The sequence below is a fragment of the Leopardus geoffroyi genome, chromosome C3 (assembly GCF_018350155.1).
Source record: "Leopardus geoffroyi isolate Oge1 chromosome C3, O.geoffroyi_Oge1_pat1.0, whole genome shotgun sequence".
NCBI classification, from domain to species: Eukaryota; Metazoa; Chordata; class Mammalia; order Carnivora; family Felidae; genus Leopardus; species Leopardus geoffroyi.
The window spans coordinates 136,193,503-136,218,672 of NC_059338.1; the positions used below are offsets into that span (position 1 = coordinate 136,193,503).

General features: G+C 34.8%; 1 protein-coding gene across 3 annotated transcripts in view; it reads left to right on the plus strand.

The window, feature by feature from the left end:
• ARFGEF1 (ADP ribosylation factor guanine nucleotide exchange factor 1) overlaps positions 1 to 25,170 on the plus strand; it is a 150,167-nt gene that overhangs the window by 97,416 nt on the left and 27,581 nt on the right. For all 3 annotated transcript variants that reach the window (XM_045455005.1, XM_045455006.1, XM_045455007.1), the window contains 14 exons: positions 204 to 315; positions 653 to 858; positions 1,115 to 1,199; positions 5,628 to 5,799; positions 6,478 to 6,629; positions 10,605 to 10,733; positions 11,577 to 11,735; positions 11,977 to 12,127; positions 17,216 to 17,306; positions 22,492 to 22,532; positions 22,623 to 22,792; positions 23,153 to 23,304; positions 23,443 to 23,615; positions 24,389 to 24,549. In XM_045455005.1, coding sequence (XP_045310961.1) covers positions 204 to 315; positions 653 to 858; positions 1,115 to 1,199; positions 5,628 to 5,799; positions 6,478 to 6,629; positions 10,605 to 10,733; positions 11,577 to 11,735; positions 11,977 to 12,127; positions 17,216 to 17,306; positions 22,492 to 22,532; positions 22,623 to 22,792; positions 23,153 to 23,304; positions 23,443 to 23,615; positions 24,389 to 24,549 — 1,954 coding nt within the window. The remainder of the gene's footprint in view (positions 1 to 203; positions 316 to 652; positions 859 to 1,114; positions 1,200 to 5,627; positions 5,800 to 6,477; positions 6,630 to 10,604; positions 10,734 to 11,576; positions 11,736 to 11,976; positions 12,128 to 17,215; positions 17,307 to 22,491; positions 22,533 to 22,622; positions 22,793 to 23,152; positions 23,305 to 23,442; positions 23,616 to 24,388; positions 24,550 to 25,170) is intronic.

The following is a 25,170-nucleotide window of genomic DNA, read 5'->3' on the forward strand; positions in this document are numbered from 1 at the left end:
ATGGCCTTTTGCTTGAGAATCTTAAAAGAAAAATAAAACTTTGCATAATGTAATAATTTCTGTATATTTATGTATTGATTATGTTGAATAAACTATTTTCTAGTGGTATTAGAAAATTAATTTACTGGTAGTTTAAGATCTTTTCAGGGAAATGCAAAAGATTTTCTATTTCTAATGTTTCTATTAACTTTAACATCATCTAGATTTAATAAGAAACCGAAGAGAGGAATACAGTACCTTCAAGAACAAGGGATGCTTGGCACTACATCTGAAGATATAGCCCAATTCTTACATCAAGAGGAAAGATTAGACTCAGTAAGAATACCATTTTTTTATTCTAACCTTTTCTGTAAAATTCCTTAATTACATAATGCTACATACTGTTTTCCCTTTAAAATGCCCTATGTATATAATAAAACTTAAAAAATAACCTAGGTATTCTTATTTTTGCTTTTTAATTTTCTAAACTCAAAAGAATATCATTTTTTTAATAAACACATTTAGTGTGTTTAACTTTTTAGCTTCATGTTTGAAATAGTTAACCCTGTAGACAAAACCTGTGAATCTTACAGATTTTTCTACTTTTTAAATGTCTCTGTGGCAAATGTAGCATTTCATTAGGATATCCTTTTTTTAATCTTTTGTTCTTTAGACTCAAGTGGGTGAGTTCCTGGGAGATAATGATAAATTTAACAAAGAAGTCATGTATGCATATGTGGACCAACACGACTTTTCAGGAAAGGACTTTGTTTCAGCTCTTCGTATGTTTCTGGAAGGATTCCGTCTTCCAGGGGAAGCTCAGAAAATTGATCGATTGATGGAAAAATTTGCTGCGAGATACCTAGAATGCAACCAAGGGTAAGCAAGATTCAAATTCAGGCACTTATGGGTTGCCAGCTATCACTATGCTAGGGAACATCAGGAGATTCATTGTCTCCTGCTCTCAGAGAATTTAGATTGTCTCCAATTTAGAAGTGATGGATGTTTTCGCGAAAAAAAATTGTAGTATGAGCTAAAACATAAATCCTGAAAGAGAAAAGTAAGGGGGTTTGATTTATTTAAATGCAAGTGTAAAACAGTACAAGTTTATAACATGATGCATTTATTTTTTCAGACAAACCCTTTTTGCTAGTGCAGATACTGCTTATGTTTTGGCTTACTCAATTATCATGCTGACCACAGATCTTCACAGTCCACAGGTATGTGCTCCATGTAACAGATAGTACACATTAACTACATTCTTTTGAATTCAGTAAGTAACAGTTGAAATTTTAATCTTATTTAGTGAAACTCGTCACCAAATGGGAGTATTTAATGCGGTGTAGTGTACAATTTACAAATGCAGTTTCTGGTAATAATTCTAATTAGACTTTTAGACATTTGCAAAGTAAGTCTATATTTGTCCCATGATTGACAGCTATATAAAGCTTAAGATAAATTTTATCGTAAGAATATGCATATATTCTGCCTATACTTATTACAACATGGAAAAACCCTGTATATAGGCCTTTTTTCTTTTAAACATTTCAAACTTAACAGAGTGATTAGTATGGGAATCCTGCATGTGCCTATCAACCAGCTTCCAGTTTCCGACTTACGGCCAGTCTTACTCAACTTTTATCCTTTCTCTCTCTCCCAGATCGTTTGGAAGTAAATCCCAGGTATCATTTCATCTGTATTTATTTCAGTGTATATCTCTGAAAGACACACAGTCTATTTAAAAATAACCACAATACCATTACATCTAAAAATTAACAATAATTTTAAAGTATTAGATATCCAGGCAGTGTTCAGCCTTCCATTTTTTTCTTAAAATTTGTAGTTCCTTCTTAAATATTAAGGTACTGTCACTTGATTTCTGATATCCATTAGCAAAAAAAAAAATTTATTTTTATAAGTTTTAGGTATTTCAGGCTTAGTTTCAAAAACATGCTTTGAGTATCTTTGGGGAAAATTATCTTCATAAATTTATCTATTTGCAAGAATTTCTTTGTACTTATGGATAGGCATCTAATGATATCTATTATTCTTAGGAAGTGAAATAAACTATTACTAATCCAAGAGGTATTAGAAAAATTAAAATTTATTTAAAGGTTGAGATTAAATTTTGCAATATAGGGTGTGTGTGTGTGTGTGTGTGTGTGTGTGTGTGTGTGTGTGTGTGTGTTTGGAGATGTTTAAGGCAAGGCTTATATGGAAAATATGTATCAAATGTATGAATGGGAATTATATACAGAGTTACCTTCAACAGCTATGCATTTACCAGCGATTTACTTGATTTTATATAGACCTTTCTTAAAAAGTGATTTAAGGGGCGCCTGGGTGGCGCAGTCGGTTAAGCGTCCGACTTCAGCCAGGTCACGATCTCGCGGTCCGTGAGTTCGAGCCCCGCATCAGGCTCTGGGCTGATGGCTCAGAGCCTGGAGCCTGTTTCCGATTCTGTGTCTCCCTCTCTCTCTGCCCCTCCCCCGTTCATGCTCTGTCTCTCTCTGTCCCAAAAATAAATAAACGTTGAAAAAAAAAATTTAAAAAAAATTAAAAAAAGTGATTTAATATTTTAGTCATTTAAAAATTGCCTTTGTTATATTGCTGGGAGTATAGTTAAAGCAGCTCACTTTCCGGTTTTTATTATGCAGCATACTTTTTTCCTATTATAAGGCAGTCTACAGATACTGACCTATTTGGATAACTTCATATCACAGTTTTCTGTCTGGTGTTTTGGTCCAAACCAATACACTACCTCCATTTGTTTTTAGAATGTTATATTTTTAAAGAATTTGGTTCTGTAAATGAATTGTCAGTGTTCTGTGCATCTGTATCACATGTACATCCTTGTGTAAGGTATTTTGAGGAAATACTGAAACTTCCTTTAATGTTCTTTCATAGGACCCAGATTGTTAAAAATTTCTGAACACATATCCGTTAGGAAACATCTTGAGAACAGTGTTCTGTCTTCATGGCACTCGTTTGTGTCCGTAGAGCATGTGCGTGGAGTCCTGGTCTGGCAGTAGTTAACTGCACTGTGTCAGACTGCTGCTGGCTGGCCTCGTGTCCTGATATGTAGCCTGCAGCCACAGAACAGCTTATAAGTTTCGGTGAAGGAAACTTCAATTAGAAAACTGAACTAGGGGTGCCTGGCTGGCTCTTGGTTAAGCATCTCTGTTTCAGCTCAGTTCATGATTTCACAGTTTTGTGAAGTTGAGCCCCACGTCGAGCTCTGCTGGCAGCGTGGAGTTTGCTTGGGATTCTCTCTCTCCCTCTGCCCCTCCCCCACCCGCACTGTCTCCATCTCTCTCGAAGAAATATATAAACTTAAAAAAAAAAATTGAACCCATAATCATGACCCCATATGATTTGATTCAGGACCACATGAACTATAACAAATGACACCATTTTTAAAGAACACAGGCGACTTTAAAGGAATTCCTTAAAACTAATTCTTCTCATTCTTAGTTGTTTTTCAAAGTTAAAATATTTAAACAAGTCATTTATGTTCCTTTTTTACCTAGAATATTTATAGTTAGACCACCTTTTATATATTGTGTGAGTCAATGAATTTTTTAAAAATTTGAGGCATACTTAGAACACATTTAATTTTTAGTGTATATTAATCTACATTGTAATAAGGGATTTAAATACTAAAACTAAACACAGCTTAATTTAAGTGCATGAAAACAGAAGTCAAGAGTAGGGTGTTCCATCAAAGATAAGCAGGAAAAGGAAAAGTAGGGTTATGTGTTATCCTACTTCCAGAATCCCACTGTGTTCTGTTTGAGCAGTATATTTTTATTGGGGGTACCTGAAATTAATGTATTCCCTACTCCCACTTCCACCTCCCAACCCAGATGCACAAGCATAATATACAACTACTTCAGATTTTTTACCAAGACTTCTTTTTGTCTCTGGTACAATACTAAAAACAACATGCCATGCTTAAGATTTCCAGGTAATGTTTCTCTTTTTTAGCCTCTTACTGACAGCACTTATATGGTCTTTTATTTTAGTAACCCTATGTTATTGTTAATTAGTATTTATCAGAACTTCAGGTGAAACTTTCCTTCATTCGTTTGTTTGTTTGTTTGTTTGTTTGTTTGTTTTATTTTTGGTGCTGACTCAGATGAGGGTTTTTTGGTTTGTTTTTTTACTGTTTATTTTTGAGAGAGAGAGAGAGAGCGTGCATGTGCGCAAGTGCACAACTGGGGGAGGGGCAGAGAGAGGAGACACAGAATCCTAAGCAGGCTCCAGGCTCTGAGTGGTCAGCACAGAGCCCGATGCTGGGCTCAAACCCACCAACTGTGAGATCATGACCTGAGCCACCCAGGTGCCCCAAGATGAGTTTTTAAAGTTAGGACTTGCTTGCTTTCTATGTGTCTTATAAATTTACAGGAAGAGCCTTATCTTTAGAATGCCTTAAATTCTTCATGGGAGATGGTAGGAATATATTTAATTAAATATGTGTGTGTGTGTGTGTGTGTGTGTGTACATATATATATATTTAAATAAGTTAAAGCATGTTTTATCATGCTTCACATTACTGCATTTTGTAGGTAATAGTGTTTTTACAAATTGAAGGCCTGTAGCAACCCTGCATCAAGCAAGTCTATCCGCACCATTTTTCCAACGGCATTTGCTTATTTCATGGGTCTGTCACATTTTGGTGATTTTCACAATATATCAAACTTTTCTTTATTATTACATTTGTTACAGTCATCTGTGTTCAGTGATTATGACTTGTTGAAAGCTGAGGTGATGGTTAGCATTTTTTAGCAATAAAATATTTTTGAATTTAGATATGTACATTGTTTTTGTAAGACATAATGCTTGATAGACGATAGTATAGTGTAAGTATAACTTTTGTATGCACTAGGAAACCAAAAAATTAATTTGACTCGCTTTATTGCAATATTCACTTTATTGCTGTAGTCTGGAACCAAACAAACACAGCCTGTAATTTCTCTGGGTTTTGTCCAGATAAAAACATTTTGGTTGTGCTAGTTCTCAACTTTGGTGACAGGGCTGCATCTTAGAAATTACAAGCTTGTACTCCACAGATTGATGAAGGTATGCTGTAAGACATTCCTGGTCAGAGTACTCTTAACAAGACAAAATGTTCTGAGGACATTTGACCCAGAGCACCTAACCTTCATTTACCACAATGAGTCAGTCAAAGAAACTGTTATCTGATTTAAATAAATTCGGCTATTACTTTGCATCCACTGTTATGTAAAATTAGCTTTGAAATCTTTACAACATATTTCTGCCCCCCCCCCCCACTAAGATTTGAATCTTTTTGATACCATGTTTTTAATACTTGTCATGGTCCTTTTTTTAAAGACTCTAGCTAGAACTCTTAAACCTTGGGCAAAACCGAATAATTTCATTATTCGATTTCCCTGTTTCTTGTTACAAATTATATATGTGCACATCAGAGCAAGGTTAATTAGCATATGCCAGGATAGGTCTTCTCTACATTACCTTCATTTTCGGTGACTTCCTTTTCTCATTTAAATATGTTTCACTGAATATTTGCCCTGTTCTGTCCTCAAAGTATTTATAAATTCTCTTCTAAAAGTATTCAAATTCTTAAAATAGGAGTTTTAGGAATTATAATGGTTTTTCATTTCTAGGTTAAAAATAAAATGACAAAGGAACAATACATTAAGATGAATAGAGGTATCAATGACAGTAAAGACCTTCCTGAAGAGTATCTGTCAGCCATCTATAATGAGATAGCTGGAAAAAAGATATCAATGAAAGAAACAAAAGAACTAACAATCCCTACAAAATCAAGTAAACAAAGTAAGTATCCAAATCAACTGAATTCTGATTGTTCAGAGGAAAAATGCGGTTTGCTAAAAGTTTTTTTTCACTTGGTTTAGAGTAAGTCAGATACTACTCTAATGAAAAGTATTATACAGTTTGCTGATCTGATTTTATGTTTTTCCACATTCTGAATAAAGATAGCACTGACCAGTGATCAAAGAAAATGCTACATAGTATTCATGATTTAGTGTGCATTTAATACATACTTGTCAATTAATGTGGTAGTAAATCTCAGCATGGATTAGGAGGTCAGTGAGACTGCTTAGGGAACCCCAACAGACAGACTTTAATTCTCAGTCTTTTCCTGCCTCCTCTACAAGCAACACAGTTCTGTCTTTTCATCTATTGTTACACATAAACAGAAACTGGAAGTAGGCGTGATTCAAGGAGATGCGGAAGGTTTAGGATTAAACTTCACATTATCTCCCTCTCTCCCGCCTCTGGCTGCCACCAGTCTGCTTTCTATTTCTATGGATTTACCTACTCTGGATATTTCATATAAATGGAATCACACCTTATGTGACCTTTTGTATCTGGTTTTTTAAGACTATATCTAATTAGTATTAATTGGTGGCATTTATTATTTTATAGTAAAATATCAAAGCATTTTTAAATGATTTATTTTTTAAATGCTAATAGTGTTTGTTGTTTCAGATGTAGCCAGTGAAAAACAAAGAAGACTTCTGTATAACTTAGAAATGGAACAGATGGCCAAGACAGCAAAAGCACTCATGGAAGCTGTGAGCCACGTTCAGGCACCTTTTACAAGTGCAACACATTTGGAGCATGTGAGGCCTATGTTTAAGGTAAGAGTTCTAATAACTTTTTTTTTTTTTTAATGTGTATTTATTTTAAGAGAGACAAATGTGCGAGAGAGGCATAGAGAGAGGAGGAGAGTAGAATACCAAGCAGACTCCTCACTGTCAGGGCAGAGCCTGATGTGGGGCTCAGTCTCACCAACCATGAGATCATGACCTGCCGAAATCAAGAATCAGATGCTTAACTGACTAAGTCACCCAGGTGCCCCAAGAGTTACTAATAACTTTTGATTGCAGTATACATTTATGTACAGTTTTGTTCAGCAAAACTTTTTTTTTTAATTTTTTTTTTTTTTCAACGTTTATTTTATTTTTGGGACAGAGAGAGACACAGCATGAATGGGGGAGGGGCAGAGAGAGAGAGAGAGACACAGAATTGGAAGCAGGCTCCAGGCTCTGAGCCATCAGCCCAGAGCCCGACGCGGGGCTCGAACTCACAGACCGCGAGATCGTGACCTGGCTGAAGTCGGACGCTTAACCGACTGCGCCACCCAGGCGCCCCCAGCATGTTTTTAAGTTAAGGAAATATAGTGATCTCTAGCCCATTAGTGAGGACCTGGAAGCAAAAGCAATGTTATTTACGATACAGCAAATAAAAGTTTTTTCTTAAAGAGAATGAGAAAAAGTATACACTAATGGTAATTAATAAATGTTTGATCTTAAGAAATAAGAATAGAAAAATTTCAGAGAATGATCATTAATCCTTGGCCTGGTTTTCGTTAAATAACATCTATTTAATTAAGCCTTTGGAGTTACCTAAAATTTCTTGAGCTTCTGGCCCAGGATCTCCTGTGTGGGTTCTGAGTACGCCTGGAGCGCAGAGTAGAGTGGAGAACAAAAACAAGCATTATTTACATTTATAGGTTGATCTAGTAAGAATGATACTACTGGTTCCTTACAATTTGATTGCCTATTCCTTCTTCATTTTCCTGTCCTATATTCCTACCCTTTCTCCAAATTGCAAAGTAAGCAGTGACTAAGGATTATAGGGAAGTAGAGAGTCTAGTCAAATTTGAAAAGGGAAAAGGGGTCAAGTACATTCCAGTTTGTGAGACAGTGTGGAAAGATTGCCTGTGGAAGCTGAAGATCATAATTTGAGTTCTTTTTCGGACATTAAGGACACGTATGCATGGGCAGTAAAAGAGGACTATAAGATTTCTATGCTTTCTTTTAGCTCTCAAGTTTTATCATTCTACTCTTACTTCAAGGTGTATGGGATAACTTTATTTCTGAAACTTGATGAAGAATTAGAGGATGGGGTGCTAGGGAGGCAGTATTAAATAGTGGAGTATAAAAGATAAGTAGCCTTATCTTTGGAAATAATGTAGAAAATGATGTTAAAATATAAGAAACACTTTTTATGAAACAAATTTTATACACCAGCTTCTCGTTTTGTTTTAAATAATCTTACACTCTTCTTTTTCTTCTCAGATGTGTTTGGTTGGGGGGCAGGTAGAGAATGAAAAGAGTAGGAACCAGCCATAGTTCTATCACTCAGAAAAAACTTCTGTTAATATGTTTATATACTACTTTCTTTGAACAGTTATGATCATACTATGTGCAGAATTTTATAGTCTGCTGTTTCTCACATAGTATTTCCCCATATCATTAAAAATTCTTCATAAATAGTTTTTATTATCTGTGTTCTAGATTAGTTCTAGTTTATGCAAACATCTTCTAAGCTAGAATTAAGAATCTTTCCTTTCACCAACACTTCTGCCATTAACCTCTCCAGACATCCTCATTTCTTACCTTTAATATTGTAATGTCCTAACTAGTATTCTTATGTCTATTTTTGTGCTCCTCTTATCCATTTACAGAGGCCAGACTGATCATTTTAAAATACAAAATGAAATGTTGCCTTAAGACCCTTCACTGACTTTGCATGATACATGATGAAATTAACACACCCACAACATCCTCTGGCTCCACCTGCCTTTCCAGCCTCATCGCTAGATTTCTTACGTCTTGCTGTGCTGCAGTCACACTAACATAACATCAATTTCTAGAATGTCCTAAATTACTTTGTCTTCAGAAATTCTTACAAGCTGTGCCTTTTATGTAGAATGCTCTTTCCTTCTTTGCCCAAGTGGTTTCCACTTTAAATGTTACCTTCTCAGAGAGTTCTGCCCTGCTCTGCCCCTTCCAAATTTGGTCCTTTTAATAATGTGCTATACTTATCCTTTATTGTATTTTTAATAGTTGGTATTTATATATTGACTTATTTTAAAATTTAATATCTATCTCTTTACTAGACTTGAGGTAAGGGACTGTTCTGTTTACTTTTCCCAATATCTTGCACAATTCCTAGCTTGTAGTAAGTGCTCAATAAACAAGCATTGACTGGGTAGAGGAATGAATGAGAGGTTTCTAGGATGTGATATATTAAGGGATATAAATATTAAGTATCTTTTTACATACTGCCAAATTGTAGTTTACAAAGGATTACACAGTTATGAATGAATAATTGCAATGTCCCCTGGATATTATTTAGGGGTAGTTTGATAGGAGAAATCATTGTCTTTAATTCCTGGTGGAGTTAAACATATTTTTCACTGGCTTTAGAACCATTTATACTTCTTGTATAAAATATTACACAGGTTTCTGAATAGATGTGCTGTTTCTTTTCTTACAATAGAATGTGTAATTTATTACTTCCATGTGGTACTTCATATTTTAAAAGTATTGTACCTCATGTGCTTCCTAAAGCATCTCTCTATAGTGGCAGTCCAGGTATTGAAGAGGACGATAGTGAGGTTCAGAGAGGCAAAGCTAGGACTAGAAATTAGGTACTATGGTTTATATTCCTTTGTTTAGGGATTATATACTTCTAAACTTTCTGATGTTACAAACATAGCTTTGGGTAATCCTGTTTTCTTTAATAATCTTAAAAACTTTTTAGATCTTGGGGTGTCTGGGTGGCTCAGTCAGTTGAGCATCCGGCTCTTGATTTTGGCTCAGGTCGTGGTCCCAGGGTCATGGGATTGAGCCCCCCATCATGCTCTGTGCTGAGTATGGAGCCTACTTGAGATTCTCTTTCTCTCTCCCTCAGCCCCTCTCCCCCACTCACATACTCTTTCTCTCACTCTCTCTAAATAAATATTTTTTTAGTTAAAAAAAATTTTTTTAAACAAAAACTTCTTAGATCTTTTGAAAATTCCAGTTGTCATGTAAATCTTTTTCATCTCTATGGCTATATAGTTTTGCTTCATTAGAACTTATTAAAAGCAACAAATATTCACATTAGACATACATGTTTTGATATTAGAATTTTCAGTAGTCCAAAGGTAGTCCTTTTTGTTTATTTTACATTACAGTTTTACTAGGTATTGAGTGTTACTAGTAAAATTTAGTGTTTGTTGGTTTTCACAGTCTATAATGAAATATTTTATTGAACTCTATTTTTAAAGTATTGCCCAACTAGGAACCAGAGATATCACTGATGTTTCAATGTAAAATATTTGACTACAAAAAAAGTAAGTCTAAATGATGTCCAGGGAGCAGGTTAAAAGAAAGAAGAGTAATGTACTTGTTGCAAGGAGAAAATGACTGAAAGGATCTGCTTAGAAATAAACAGTCTGTGAATTGCTGCAGGTGACAAAGCTTGTAGAGAGAGAGGTTCTGGAGGTAAAGTTAAAACTAATACCATTTCTGGATATTGGCAAGTCCCATTGATGCGAATAATTTATAGATGCTGTGCTTAAAATATGTCTAAGGTCCTTCTACTGAATTTATAGTCCTGCTGTACCACTTATTGAGGCCCAGGCAACATTGCACAGTTTTTCCCCTTTGTCCAAGAAAGCTGTCCAAAAAATATGCCCAGGAACTCATTGTTTTTTTTTTCCCAGAACTTCATCAAATCATTTATTTTCTGAAGCTTTGAGAAATATTAATGTAGTCCTATCATAAAATTTAATTATCACTTGATGTTCATGATACGCCTTAAATTTTTAATTTTTCTAGTTGGCTTGGACACCTTTTCTGGCTGCGTTTAGTGTGGGTCTGCAAGATTGTGATGATACTGAAGTAGCCTCTCTTTGCCTGGAAGGTATAAGATGTGCAATCAGAATTGCATGCATTTTCAACATTCAGGTAACAAAGAATTTCGCCTTTGTAGCCAGTCTGGGAAACAAATTACTTATGTCATGACTATAGTTGCAATTATTTTTTTATGTCTGACTTACTAAAAAGTAATTTCGAGTTTATGATGGAATTTAAATGAATCGTAATGTTTAAGTTTACAAGAAGCTGTGACAGAAGGAGTAGTTCTATATTGATGTGTCTGGAATTCATCAAAATAACTTTGGTTTGCAATTTTTTTCTCTATACAATGTTAGCTATATACAAAGTTCCTAAGACTTTGAATTTCTATATGTTAATTTGAATATATTATTTAAATATGTTGCATGTTCACACTTACTGAATCATATTTTTTCATATTTTATGTTTTTATATATTTCATTTAAGCCTAAGAAAAGTGGTCTTAACAGGAACCAAGTATCTAGTACTTGTTTTTCATGAAGACAGGCCCCTCTAGTAATTTATATACTTTGTCTGATAATAAATTGTAGCCAACGCTTGTTTTTTTTTTAAACCCATTTCACATTTAATTATGAATGTTATGTCTTAAAAAGCACAGCCTAGCTGTAGAGAAAGAATGGGCAAATTTATAAACCTGGTTTCTGCTAGTCCACACAGTACTTGACACATAAGTACTCAATATTTGTTTTACTGTATGAATTCATTTGTCATCACTAAAATCTCATCTTGATTTGACATCCCATCTCCATCTCTAATTGCCTTTAGATTTTAGAAATTCATCCTTTCTACTTCATTTATCATCTTAAAAAAAACAACACTGTAGTTTGAGGCATGTGATTTGTCAGTTAAAACTTACTAAATAACCATGTGAGTGTACTTTTTTCTTTTTTATAGCTGGAAAGAGATGCATATGTCCAAGCACTAGCAAGATTTACCTTACTTACAGTGAGTTCTGGTATTACTGAAATGAAACAGAAGAACATTGACACAATAAAAACACTTATCACAGTGGCTCATACAGATGGAAATTATTTAGGAAATTCATGGCATGAGGTATAAGCACTTTATTTTCAAGTTTGCAATTTGGTTTATAAAATAATTTAATGTTAAATATTCTGGCAAGCTTAATTGTTTAGGGAACCATTAATTTAGTACATTCAGGATAAGTTTATTTAGCTTTTTATAATGATTTATAATATAGCCAATATTTAAATCCTGGCTGCATATATTTAAGTATTTTTGCAAACATTTTTAACATGGAATTTTAAAAAGTTTTTTTGTTGTTGTAATGAAGATTCTGAAGTGCATCAGTCAGTTGGAGCTTGCACAACTTATAGGAACTGGAGTGAAACCTCGATACATTTCTGGAACAGTACGGGGCAGAGAAGGATCTCTTACTGGAACAAAAGATCAGACTCCTGATGAATTTGTGGGTCTGGGGCTAGGTGAGATAATTTTTTAAACTATTTTTATGAAGTATCAAAAATTATTAACTTGTTCAATATAAGTAACTTTATTATAGCAGTGAAATGTAATTAGAGGGACATGGTGAAATGCCCTTTGGCTAACCTTTTGAGGAAAACCAAGAAAAGCATGTGGAGACCTAAGCCATTTTTGCCTGGTCTAGTTTGCAACATAAGTGACCAGACCCTTAGTCTTAATCTCAGAGTTGGGGGTAGTAAGAGAAAGGTGCAGTTTCAAATGACCTGTTTTTTAAGACTAAGCAGGTCACTTAAACGAGTGAAGGCTTGTATAAGATGATAAATACTTGGGGCAACTGAAGAAAGAAAGTATTCATATCATATTTTTTAAAGGCACTATGCAGACCTAACCAAACTCATACTGGTATGGAAACTTTCCCATGGTTCCTTGTGAGCTAGGTGTGGCCAAGAACTTCCAGGTTTAACCCAACAGAACAAAGGAAAATATTAGAATGGCTACAGAAGAACCAATGACAGTATATATTTTAGTCATAAATGGAAAGAGTTCCACCAGGGAAGAAGCAACATTTAGACTGTCTTTGACTTTGAACACTATATTTTGGGATGTGAATTCATTTGTATTTTTTCCTTACTGTGTGCAAGTTACTTTAACTCTCTGAGCTTCAGTTTCCACTTCTGGAAACTAATGGCAATATCTATTTACAGAGTTGTTAGGATTAAATAAGATTATGTATAAATGGACTTAGCACAGTGGCTGGTATATTAATGGTTTCGGGGTTGTTCTTTATCCATTTTCCCCATCCTACTTCCATCTAAGAAATGTAGAGATCCAACTTAAAGAGAGCAGGAGAGAATACACCTGAGATCTAGGAATATTTACCTTTTAAGGTTTTGTACTGTAGCACTGTATATTCGGATGTTGCCTTTTTGACTTTTAATGAATTCTTGTTGCTCTCAGTAAAAATTCTTAAGAAATCCAAAAGAACTTCAGGTTTGAAAAAATGATCCATAGGGAAAGAAGAAACACCAGGACCATGTTGTGGCTTCAAGTTGGGCTGGGGACGTTAGTTCCCAGCGATATTTCAACTGTGGCAGCCACTGCAGTTCTGCTACCCTAGTTGTATCTTAGATCCTGTGGTTCTGGGAGGTGAAGGTATAGATCTAATAACTTGGTGACCCAGCAGCAGGATTTAGAACTACCTGAGCACCTTCATGTAACCTGGAATCCTGAAATACAGATGAAGGCTGTTTACCAACAAGTGAAAGGAATGTGGACCGATTGATTCAATAACTTTTGAATGGCTTTTATTTTTGATTGATTGATTGCTTGAAAAAGCCTTTGGAATGTAGGAAGGCTAAAATAATGACGGGTGCAAATTGCCAGGGCTTAATTGTGGCAAGTAACAACAGTAGGTTACATTAAAAATAAAACACCAGTGGAGTATTTTAACTTCTAAAAGTTTTAGTCAAACAAGATAAATAATGATACTTATTGATCATGTTTCCTAGTGTACTTAAAAATGAATTAAAATTAATTTGATCACTGTTGTTCTGCTACTTAAGTTGTACAGATATGAGATGACCTTCCTTTCACTTCAGGAAAAGGGAATTTACATAAAAATAAACATTCATTGGTTCTGGAAATGAAATAAAAATTTTGGGCTTCCAAGCCATACTCTTCAAGCAACTAGCCATAGTCTTCCAGCTGTCTTTCATGCTTTATCTGTTTTTCTTCTTGGGCTGCTCCATTCTCCACTCATTCCTGATTGGTTAGCTCTCTCATTTTGGAGTCTGCATCCTAGAGGGATCCATTGTGTTGACTTGGCTTCTGTTGGGCAGAGTCCTCCCTTCAGGCCATCTCATTGGTTATCAACTAGCCCAATGTGGCAGATTTCCACCCCTGTCCATCTGTGCCCTGTCACTAACTCAGGCAAGAAATGTTTTCTCCAGCAGGACGCTGTAGTCAGAATTTAAGCTAGAAGAGGATGTAGTACAGATATTTGAGCAGGTTTTATCTATCGATCAATCAATGTATCTATATTTTTTTAAATAAATTAGTATCCTCTTTTATATTCCATGTAACCACATTAACTGGGCTGAGTATATGTTAATCTGATTTTCTAACTGATATGCTATAAGTCTGTACTTCATCCTTTTTGGAAACATGAAACTTAGTTACTAAGTTACTTAGTTACTAAGAGTACATAGCATATGGGGGCACCATATGCATCCAGTTAGCAACTCTTGATTTCGGCTCAGGTAAACGATCTCATGGTTTCGTGAGTTCAAGCTCCATGTTGGGCTCTCTGCACTCACTGCGGGGAACCTGCTTGGGATTCTCTCCCTCTTTCTCTGCCCCTCGCTGCTCACACTCTCTCTGTCTCTTCCTAGATAGATAGATAGATAGATAGATAGGTAGATAGATAGATAGATAGATAGATAATTGTGTATATAATAAAGAATACATAGCATATGATTATTAGAATTATATGCATACTGTTCTTTTAAGGTGTATATCAAAGTTTAAAAATTCACTGGGGGGGCACCTGGGTGGCTCAGTTGATTAACTGTCCAACTTCAGCTCAGGTCATGATCTCATGGTTCATGAGTTTGAGCCCTGCGTGGGGCTCTACGCTGACAGCTCAGAGCGTGGAGCCTGCTTTGGATTCTGTATCTCCCTCTCTCTCTCTGCCCCTCCCCCCGCTCACACTTTGTCTCTCTCTCTCTCTCTCTCTCTCTCTCTCTCTCAAATAAACATTAAAAAAAAATTTTTTTTTTAATTCATTGTCTTGGTCTTATAAATCTTAAGTAAATATTCACAACACCTACCTCTTTGTTCTTAGTTAATCTGAATATTTGTGCTTTTGAGCAATTTGGTAAAGCTGAAACTATTAGCCTGTTATGTTACGGTGTCATACAGATCTTTGATTTCACGTGTTTCTGAAATAGGTTCTTTGGATTGCTAAACATTTTATATATTTTTTTACTCCTCTAAATATGTTTATTATTAATGATTACAGTTTACTATGTAATAATAAAAGCTCTTAAATATAAAAATAAAAGCTTTCCAGAAAGGACATGAAAGCTATGTGGTGATTGGCATTATTTTTTCCCATAGATTTTTCTTTGTTGAATTCCTATAACGTGATCGCGTGCTTCAAGTGTTGCTTGACACTGTTTCCCTAATCACCCCAATTCTCTGTCACTTATTTCAGGCTTTCATCCTTGTTCATTTGTATTATAGAAATAGACTTAGTCTTTCTAGCTCCATTATCTTTTCCTGTTTCATTGTGTCCTACAGATACTACCAGAATTATTTTTTTAGAAAATAGATTTGATCATGTGAGTCTTCTGAAAGGTCTGTTCCTTATTTTCAATGGCAGTACATTAAACATGGCAGTCAAGTGTTCTTCACATTCTAATTTTAGTTTATCTTTCTCTCCCTCTTTCTTGTCCCCTGCCAGATCCTCAACTTACGCAAGTGTGTTAAAACATGGTACTTACTTGCATCCTTCCAAAGTATATGCTGCTCCTTGTACCTAAATTACTTTTCCTTCTGCCTCCTTTCCTATGTGATCATCTTTCTAGGTGCAACTTGATTTAATAGATCATCATATGTGAAGCCTTTCTATGAGCTAACATCCCTGTTCTCCCTTCTTCTATTAAAATTAGTTCTATTTAGTAAAATTTGTATTATATGTCGTTAGTTTATCTCAGCCATGAAGTAATTATTACATTTTACTAAAGTTGGTTATAAGTCTGTCTTTCCTGGTAAATTATAAAATAAATTCTGTGAGGACAAGGATCACGTCTTTTTCATTGTTCATTTCCTGAAAGAAAATTTGAGTTTGGCGGCTTTAATATCATCTATTATGGTTGTATTCATAAAGGCATTTAAGTGTGTGGTCATTTGAGTCAACAAATATTTAACATCTGCTTTGGACTTACTACTGAGGAAGGTAGAGAAATAACCAAAAAAAAAAAAAAAAAAAAATGTGTAACTTGGTTTCTTGCCTTAGGTAACTTCTTATTGTGCTGAGAAGGCAACATTAACACATGTATAGTAATTTATGTGAAACTTAATGGAAAAAATTCCTGATTTGACTATTATTTATTTAAGTAAATGCTTAGTTCAGAGGAACAATGGGATGGAATCCTTCCTGAAAACTCAAATTGGGTTTTAGTAGATAAGTTTTAGATAGTCAAGGGATGGCCTGAACAGAGACATATAATGGCTAGAATATTGAAGGGCAGTACCTTAAATGTTAGGCTTAGAAAATTTATGCTTTATCCTGCAAGTAATAGTAAGCAAAATGAATGTAATGATTGAGAAAAGTTAACCTGACAGGAGACTGAGAGAGAGGTTGAAGAGGGGAAAAATTAGCAGCAGGAAAGCAGTCAGTAAACTGTGTCTATAATCTGGGCCTGAAATTATAAGGACCTAAACTGAGTAGGAATGAAAATGAAGAAATGATACCAAAAACAGATCAAAAGAAAGATTTAGTAACTGGTGGAGGAAGGGAAAGGTATCCAAGGTGATGGAGAGGTTAAGAGTTTGGAAGTTGGGGAAATTGTTCTGCTGTCCAACATGTGGGACCAGTTTTTGAGGGAAAGAAAAATAATTCTTTTGAATAAGGGGATGTTAGAAAATACAGGTATAATTTCCAATAAGCATCTGTAAATAGAGGACTGGAGATTAAATGACAGGGAGATCCAATCATATGGCATTGGGAATCAACCTAAGAAGATAACATTGGGAGTGCAGTTAGTGTTATTTCTTCAACATTAAGGAAAATTGTGCCTAGTGTGATTAATTTTGTGATCTAAATTCTCAGTGCCCTTAATTTGCTGATCTTTGCAAGCACAATTTGTCTTTATAACCATCCATGTCTGTATGCCGCTTAGTATAGCTAATTAAGCACATTTGGCTTTGATATAGGTCCCTGAGGCCAAATAGGTCACTATTCACCAAAAGCTTTATTTCTCTCATTAGGAAAATAACTGATTTCAGAAATATGTTTTAGAACTGTAGGTGTATTCTTCCACTGAATTATTTTCAAGCTGAAATGACTCTCTTTTTATGTGTGGTAGTTGGAGGAAATGTGGACTGGAAGCAGATAGCAAGTATTCAGGAATCCATTGGAGAAACCAGTTCTCAAAGTGTCGTTGTTGCTGTAGATAGGTAAGGTATTTATTTTATTCCCTTTTTGAATGAATACAATTATTATTCTGTAGCATTTAGATATATTTTGCTCAGTAGTAGTAAAAAAAAAAAAAAAAACAAAAAAACAAAACAAAACAAAAAAAACACTTTTGCCAGAATAACTTTCCTGAAGCAATTAAAACTGTGTTGTGATATATTGCAATTTACATGATGAAATACCTATAATTTTTCTCTATAGATCATGGAATATAGGAAGGAGATAAACAATATGAAAATTGAACTTAAAATAGATATTAGTGGGCATTAGGGAAATGGTAATCTTGATGAAAAAGAACACATTTTATGTCTTTTATAGAAAACTAATTGCTCTTACTATCCCTGTGTGAAAATGGAATGTAAAGTGTCTTCAAGTCCTATTTGATATGACTGCATTATGAATAAATGCAGGATTTGGTGGCAATTCTCATTGCAGACTTCTTTGGAAAGGACTTTGGAATTTGTATATTGTATACACTATCAAGTATTCCTCGTATTTAGTTTGTTTTCTAACAGTAAACCCATACTAAATGTTCTTTTGAAGGTTAGGTTTTTCTAGGTGAGTGCCCAAATATTTGAAACTTAACATTTTACATCACTGATACTTAAATTTTTTTTATTGCTTCTGATGAAACTTTAAAAAATATAACATGTATTTTTTTTTTCTTGGTGCTTGGAAACTTACACTAATCCATTATTTTACTTCAGATAAAACATTTTGCTCTAAGTACAGACTGAACTAGGGTGTTCAGTGGCTACTGACCTTGGAAAACATTCCAAATATTCCTTGCAACTTTTTCCTTGAAAAAGAACTCTGTAATGTCTGTTTGCTGACCTTTTTTTTTTTTAGGGGAAGGAGGTCATTTACCTTTACCTTGTGAAGGCTGAAGAAAGATTGTGTATCATCTGACATGATGTTACACATGAAGTTACTGTGTAACTTGAAGGCGTAACAACGTGCTTGGCACTTTGCAAAGTGCTTTACATGTATTATTTCATTTAATCCTTCCAGTAACCTCATGAGATGAGTAGTAGTAATAGTGTCGTTAATTTGCAAATGAGGAAACGAAGACAGAGGGGGATCAAATAACTTGCTCATCCCCACAGTTAATCTTGTCTTGATTATTATTGTGATAACCGTTTCATCCACAGAGAATTTGAGGAGTGGTGCCAGGAGATACGTTCAGGAAGCATATCTCTTGAGTGTACACTCTTATCCTCTCCACCTCTCTGCCTGCATGTACAACTGTAGAACAGTGTAATGTCTCCCCTTCTGCCATCACGGTAGCTTTTTTCCAAATTATTTTCTGGACTTGCAAAAAATCCTCTTCACTATCATTATGAGAATCTCTTCAGGCAAGAGTCAACATTTTACCTATTTGTTTCCATAGTATATTTTATATGACCGTACCAAGTTCTAATTTACCTATACATCCACTGTTTGTTGCAGGGAGACATGTCTCTCATTTGAACAAATGATATGCCTCTCCCATTTTAAGAATTTAAGTATATTTTAGAGGATTGTTAACACAAATTCTATTAGTACTTTGTTGTCTGAAATTCATCATCGCCAGATAACTTCTATGACCATAAATCCTGTGTCCAACTTTATACAAAACCTCAATATTGAAATTTTAGCTCATAGAGAAAGCATTAAAAGTGACGTCTTTGATTTTATTATAAGATTATATTCTTATTTGGTGCCTTTCACTTTCCCATTAAATTTCTTCTGTTTCTGAATATATGAGTTTATTTTCACATGTAATATCCTGACTCTAATTCATAAGCCAAGTCATTTAGATAACCTAGATATTCAAGACAGTGATGCAAATATTGTCAGGCATCACCCTGGAAAGTTCTGTACTTGTCCTGCAAAAAGTAATTTTCTTGTCCTTAGGCCTGTTGTTATGAATTAATCTGTTATGACAAGTAAAGAAGTAAACACGAATAATCAAAGTAGCTCTTTTTTGCTTAATTATGTATAGCTTCTGTTTCTTAACAGAAAACGTATATGATTCTTTTAAAAGCTGTAAGATGGGTATCTGAATTCCACAAAGCTTCAGAATAACATTCCTTCCAAGGTCTCTAATTTTTTCATGTGGAAGAGACAAAGGACACCCTTTGGAGGACCCACATGCCCTGGGGCATGCGTGTTCCCCTAATGTAAAAGGAACCAGGGGCGTATAGGCAAATACTCTTGCTATGGTAAGCAAGAAGCGGGATCAAAGCTGTGGAGTCTGTCACACTAAAACACTGACTTCCAAACTACCTCTTGGAATGCATTTTTGCCTTTTGGAGCGTCACAATGGAGACTGATTAATTTATTCTTTAAAATGAAAGTTGTCCCATTCAACCTCAGACATCTCCATTAAAAATCTGTGATTTGTGTTTGTTAGCTCTTTGTAACTTGGGCTTTGAATATGATGGAACAAATAATATATGTAAAATTGTTTCATTCTATTAAAATTTCTCCTACATAAAAAATAAAAAGTGAAAGTTTTAAGATGATAAAATTTTCTCCACTTTTGTTTTAGGAATCCCAAACCATTAGAATTTAGGAGAATATGGGCTGTTTAATCTATAGTACCTGATCCTTAGATCTGCTAGGGTAGAATTTGTTAGACATTGCTAAACTACACCAGGTTAGTGAGTATTACTAACTTGTGCAGGAATAGGTTTTGTCCAGGAATGATTTACTGCTAAAAGTGAAAAGACAGTACCATAGTTTTTGTTTTTATTAACTTTAAGCACACCAAATCTAGCTTTATACTGGCCCATCTCACACTTTGGAACATTCTGTCACCTATCAGAAAATACATGTAGCTCATCCCCAACTGTATTTGCTCACAAGCGTCTTCCAGTTAGGTCTAAGAAATAAGTGTTACCTCTGATATTTTCACTGTGAAAACTTTTTACATAATACAGTAATTTAGTCTGCCTCTTTAGTGCATACAGTTTAACATGTATGTGATTCAGAATCTGCAGGTTTTGTCCCCCCCCCCCTTTTTTTTTGTGTTGCCACAGTGCTTTCATTTTGTGGATGAAGCAGTAATCTATTCTATTTTCCTGCTAGTACTTTTCAGAGCATGTCTTTTAATATTAACACACAAGGTTCTCATGCGTCTGTCCTTTGCTTTTCATACAGGGAATGTAGAGTCCATTTCCTAGACTGATTTTGTGAAACATAGCTCTGTTCTCCTGCCTTAGTTTATGAAGGCTTAACTTTAAATGCCTCCACAGACTTCTGTGCTCTACCGTATGGCTTATCTGTAGTGGAGCATTACTAGACATAGAGTGACCCCTCAGAGGCTACCAAAGTGAGTAGGAATTTGAATGCCCTTTTTCAGGATGCATGCTCCCCCTAACTTCTCCTGTCACCCTGAGTCTATAGAACCTGTCTGATTGCTACTGGTATTTTCCTGTTCTTGTTCACCATTATTTCAGGGCCTTCAGAGAATTTGTTGCTTCTTTCCTCTGTAGTTGCATATAATCTCCCTCTCTGCTTCTGTTCTTTATCCCTTTTACTCTTTGCCATATGCTTCCTTCTCAGTTAAAGAAATTTTTTTTCTTTTCTTCCTTTTCCTGTTGTTTCTCCTATATACTATTTAATTTTTATATGTCTCTGTCTGTGGTATTTTTTTTTAATAGCCATTGCCTATGAGAATACAGTAGTTTGAGAAATCAGCTAATGACATTTATAATGTGCACTCTAGCAGTTTTCATTTTTGTTCATGTGAGAACTTTGTAGGCTTTGTATATTTTTAGTTTCTGAATTCAGTCTATCCACTGGATTAAATGGGGACTTACTATTCTATTTTTTCCCCCAGATTGTGTTCTCAGCCAGATCTTTGAAGTATTGTTTTGTTCTGACAAGAGCAGTAGAGGAAGTTTTAAAATATCCCTTTAGCAGATCAGTTTCTGAGTTATCATCTTGTCAGTTTTTAGGCTGTTTTTCCTGTCGTGTTTTTGTTACTCATTGCCAGAACACGTGGAAAGGCATTCAAGGGCACTAAGGTTAAAAAACCATTATATATTCAGAACATGGATATAGTGGACATAATAGGAAAAAAACAATAGATTTTAAATGTTCATGTTTTGCTCAGGTTAAGTGTGAGGTAATACAGCAAAGTAGTTAAGAGAGTGGATTCTGGAGTGTGCCCGTCTCGGTTTGAATCTTGGCTGTAGCACTTACAAGTTCTGTGACGTTGAGGAAGTTATTAAAATACCTTTATGTGTCAGTTTCTATGTTGATAAAATTGGAAGCCTACAAATACCCACTTCACAGAGTATTTGTGATTATTAAATGAGTAGATACATATAAAACACTTAGAATAGTACCCACCTTGTAATTGTTGGTAGCCATTACTGTCACTATGATTACTTTTATTTCTAAGTTTAATATTTGACCTACTCCCGCCTTTAAGGTTTCCATTTTGTCATGCAAAGCCTATGGTACACAATTTAAATTGAATATCAGTTCATCCTGGAAGTCACATTGAACCCTCGGTTACAAATCCAGAGGATGGGTAAAAATGCAGACTTTTAAAAGAGGGCTAATATAGTAGATTTATGCTGAAATCTTCTATGAAACTTTGAAACAAAAATTGCTGAGTGAAGAAAGCTGGGCAAAGCTGGACAGCATATCTTAACTCTAAATATTTGAATTTTCTAAGAAAAGTTATTTAGCCACTTCTTGGTTAAACGATTGGAGACTGTTTTACAAGCTTCTCTTAAATTGCTTGTAATTTAACATAAATGAGTTTTCTAACCAAACATATGATACTTGTAAAAAAGTCGAAATTTCCATTTTAAGAATCAGGAAAAATGAAAAACCTTGTTTTGTAGTGTGCCAATGTTTAATTCGTTTTACAAATTGATATTTTTTTATTCTTAGAGTTTCATGGGATACCCATCTAGTGTTTGTAAATGTACTAGTAAAATTACAACGATATATTCTTACTCATATTACTGAATACGAAGGAGGGACGGAGGAACATCCAAACTATACTTGTTATTAAACTATATGATAAAATATTCATTTGACTACCTGATGTTTTTGTTCCCTTAAAACATTTAAAGTAGCTAATACCTCAGGCTACTTACTTCTGAATTGATGTAGCAGAAGTCGGACTTTATAAATTTTTGAATTATGGTTTTCTTTCTTTAGAATATTTACAGGGTCAACAAGGCTAGATGGAAATGCTATTGGTAAGTATATACATTTATTTCACTTACAAATTGGTTTTTTGGATAAAAAAACTTGAAAGCTGAAAAAATGTATATCTGTTTATATTATAGTGGATTTTGTCCGTTGGCTCTGTGCTGTGTCTATGGATGAATTACTTTCCACTACACACCCAAGAATGTTTAGTCTACAAAAAATAGTAGAAATATCATATTACAACATGGGAAGAATAAGACTGCAGTGGTCTCGAATTTGGGAAGTTATTGGTGATCATTTTAATAAGGTATTTGAATAATTAGAAGATACGCTTACATTTGTAATATTTTTCGTGTTTTGAAATTCCTTATAATGTAATTGAGGCTTTTTCCTATTCTAGCTTTTCTAAATTACATTTTTGTAATTGAAAATAGAAAACCGTTTGAATCCTGTTTTTCTTTTTAGAAGTGATTACCTTAAGTTTTAAGAATTTAGTTAAAGTGTATTTTTCTTGTTGAGAAATATTATCAGTACACCTAGTGTCTTTGTGGAGAATCTTAGGATTTACCTGTCTATGCTATGAGTTCTATACTTTTTCTAAAAGAAAAATGAAGAGATGGATTTTCATTGCTGACATTAGCACCCTATATTTCTGTTGCCATTACAGGTTGGCTGTAATCCTAATGAAGATGTAGCTATTTTTGCAGTAGACTCCTTGAGGCAATTGTCAATGAAGTTCTTAGAGAAAGGGGAGCTTGCTAATTTCAGATTCCAGAAGGATTTCTTAAGACCTTTTGAACATATAATGAAACGAAACAGGTATTACATTTGTTGAATTGCTTAATATCATAAAAATACTTTATTATTTTCCACAGAAGGGGGAGAAACAGAAGAAAGGAAAAAAAACTGATGGGTTTTATCTGTGTGTATATCCACGCAATTATATTAATATTTTAGGTCCCCAACAATTCGAGATATGGTTGTACGTTGTATAGCACAGATGGTTAATTCTCAAGCTGCTAACATTCGGTCCGGATGGAAGAACATTTTCTCTGTATTTCATCTAGCTGCATCTGATCAAGATGAAAGCATAGTGGAACTTGCATTCCAAACAACAGGGCACATTGTCAGTGAGTATTCTTCTGGCTGTGTTCAAGTTAAAAACAAAACAAAACAAAAAAATGTGTTCCAGAGATAATACAAGTGTAAGATTATGGACCTGTTATGGCTTTAAGTTTACTAAGTTTTGCCTGTAGAAACAGAGTAAATAATGACTGTAATACTGTTATTACATTATTATAGTTAACATTTATTGAACGTTTACTGTATGGCAAACACAATACGTACTCTGAATGTGTTTCCTTCAGTCTTCACAACAGCTCTATGAGATAAGTATTTTCATTATCCCCTTTTTAATAGATCAGGAAACTCGGGCCCAGTGAGGTTAGGGTGAATGATGGAGTTGGGATTCAAAGCCAGGGAAAGGTTTTTGACCACTATGTTACACAGCCTCCTTTGACTGTAAAGGAGAATGAAATACTTAGGATGTAAGTTAAGCCTGATTGAAAGATAATGATGACCATTATCATTTTTTATAGATTAAGAAACTGAAATACAGATGGGTTAAATGTAATTCAAGATCTGCTGATTCAGTACCTACTGTGTACTGTCACTGCATTAGGTGCTGGGTTTATAGTGTAAACAGAACACAGACCTGTGTCCCTGTCCCCTACTACTCAAAGCAGTCAAGTAAGCGGTGATGACAGACATGACACCATGTCTGTTAGACATCGAAACCCTTAACCGTTAAGTATGCTCTTACATCTAGGGGTTGATGTTTTTTGTTGCAGGTAAGAATAATTGAAAAATTATAATTATCTTGATATATTTTCCACCCTTTTAGCTCTTGTGTTTGAAAAACACTTTCCAGCGACCATTGATTCTTTCCAGGATGCAGTGAAGTGTTTGTCTGAATTTGCGTGCAATGCAGCTTTCCCAGACACAAGTATGGAAGCAATTCGACTTATTCGCCATTGTGCAAAATATGTGTCTGATAGACCTCAGGTATAGCGTCATTTAGTAAACAAAATTATGCTGAGTATTTATTTCCAGTCTGAGATAGAAGTTTATTTGGGAATCCAGAGTATATGAAGCATTTATTTTTCAGTAAACCCCAAAATTATCTAAGCTTGATTCTGACTGAAGTGTTTAGAAATGATAGCTATTATTTATTAAAGGTGTCAGGTGTTTTTCTGAGTATTTCACATGTATTAACTTGTTTAGTCTTCTACACTTTATGGGATAGGTAGTGTTTATAGCCCCATACAGATAAGGCATCTGAGGCACAGAGAAGTTAAAAAAATGTCTTCATGGTTGCAGGGCTAGTAAAGGAGACCTAGGGTTTGAACCAAGCCTATGTTTTTAGCCATTTCTGTATACTGTTTCCTACATGTTGTGCTGTGCAGTACTGAGGTTGACTGTCTGGGTGATTGTAGGCTTGAACAGTGAAGTAAAAGGTCAAATTGGCTGCCAGCCTTATCTTGCGTATCTGAATCTGTCTCTGTAACTGTCATCAAGAAAAGTGGTGCATTACAGAAAGATTTTACTGCACACCAACTTGGACCTATGGGGTGCTTAGTACTTTTTACATACATCAACTCATTTGACCTTCACACTTCCCAGGGG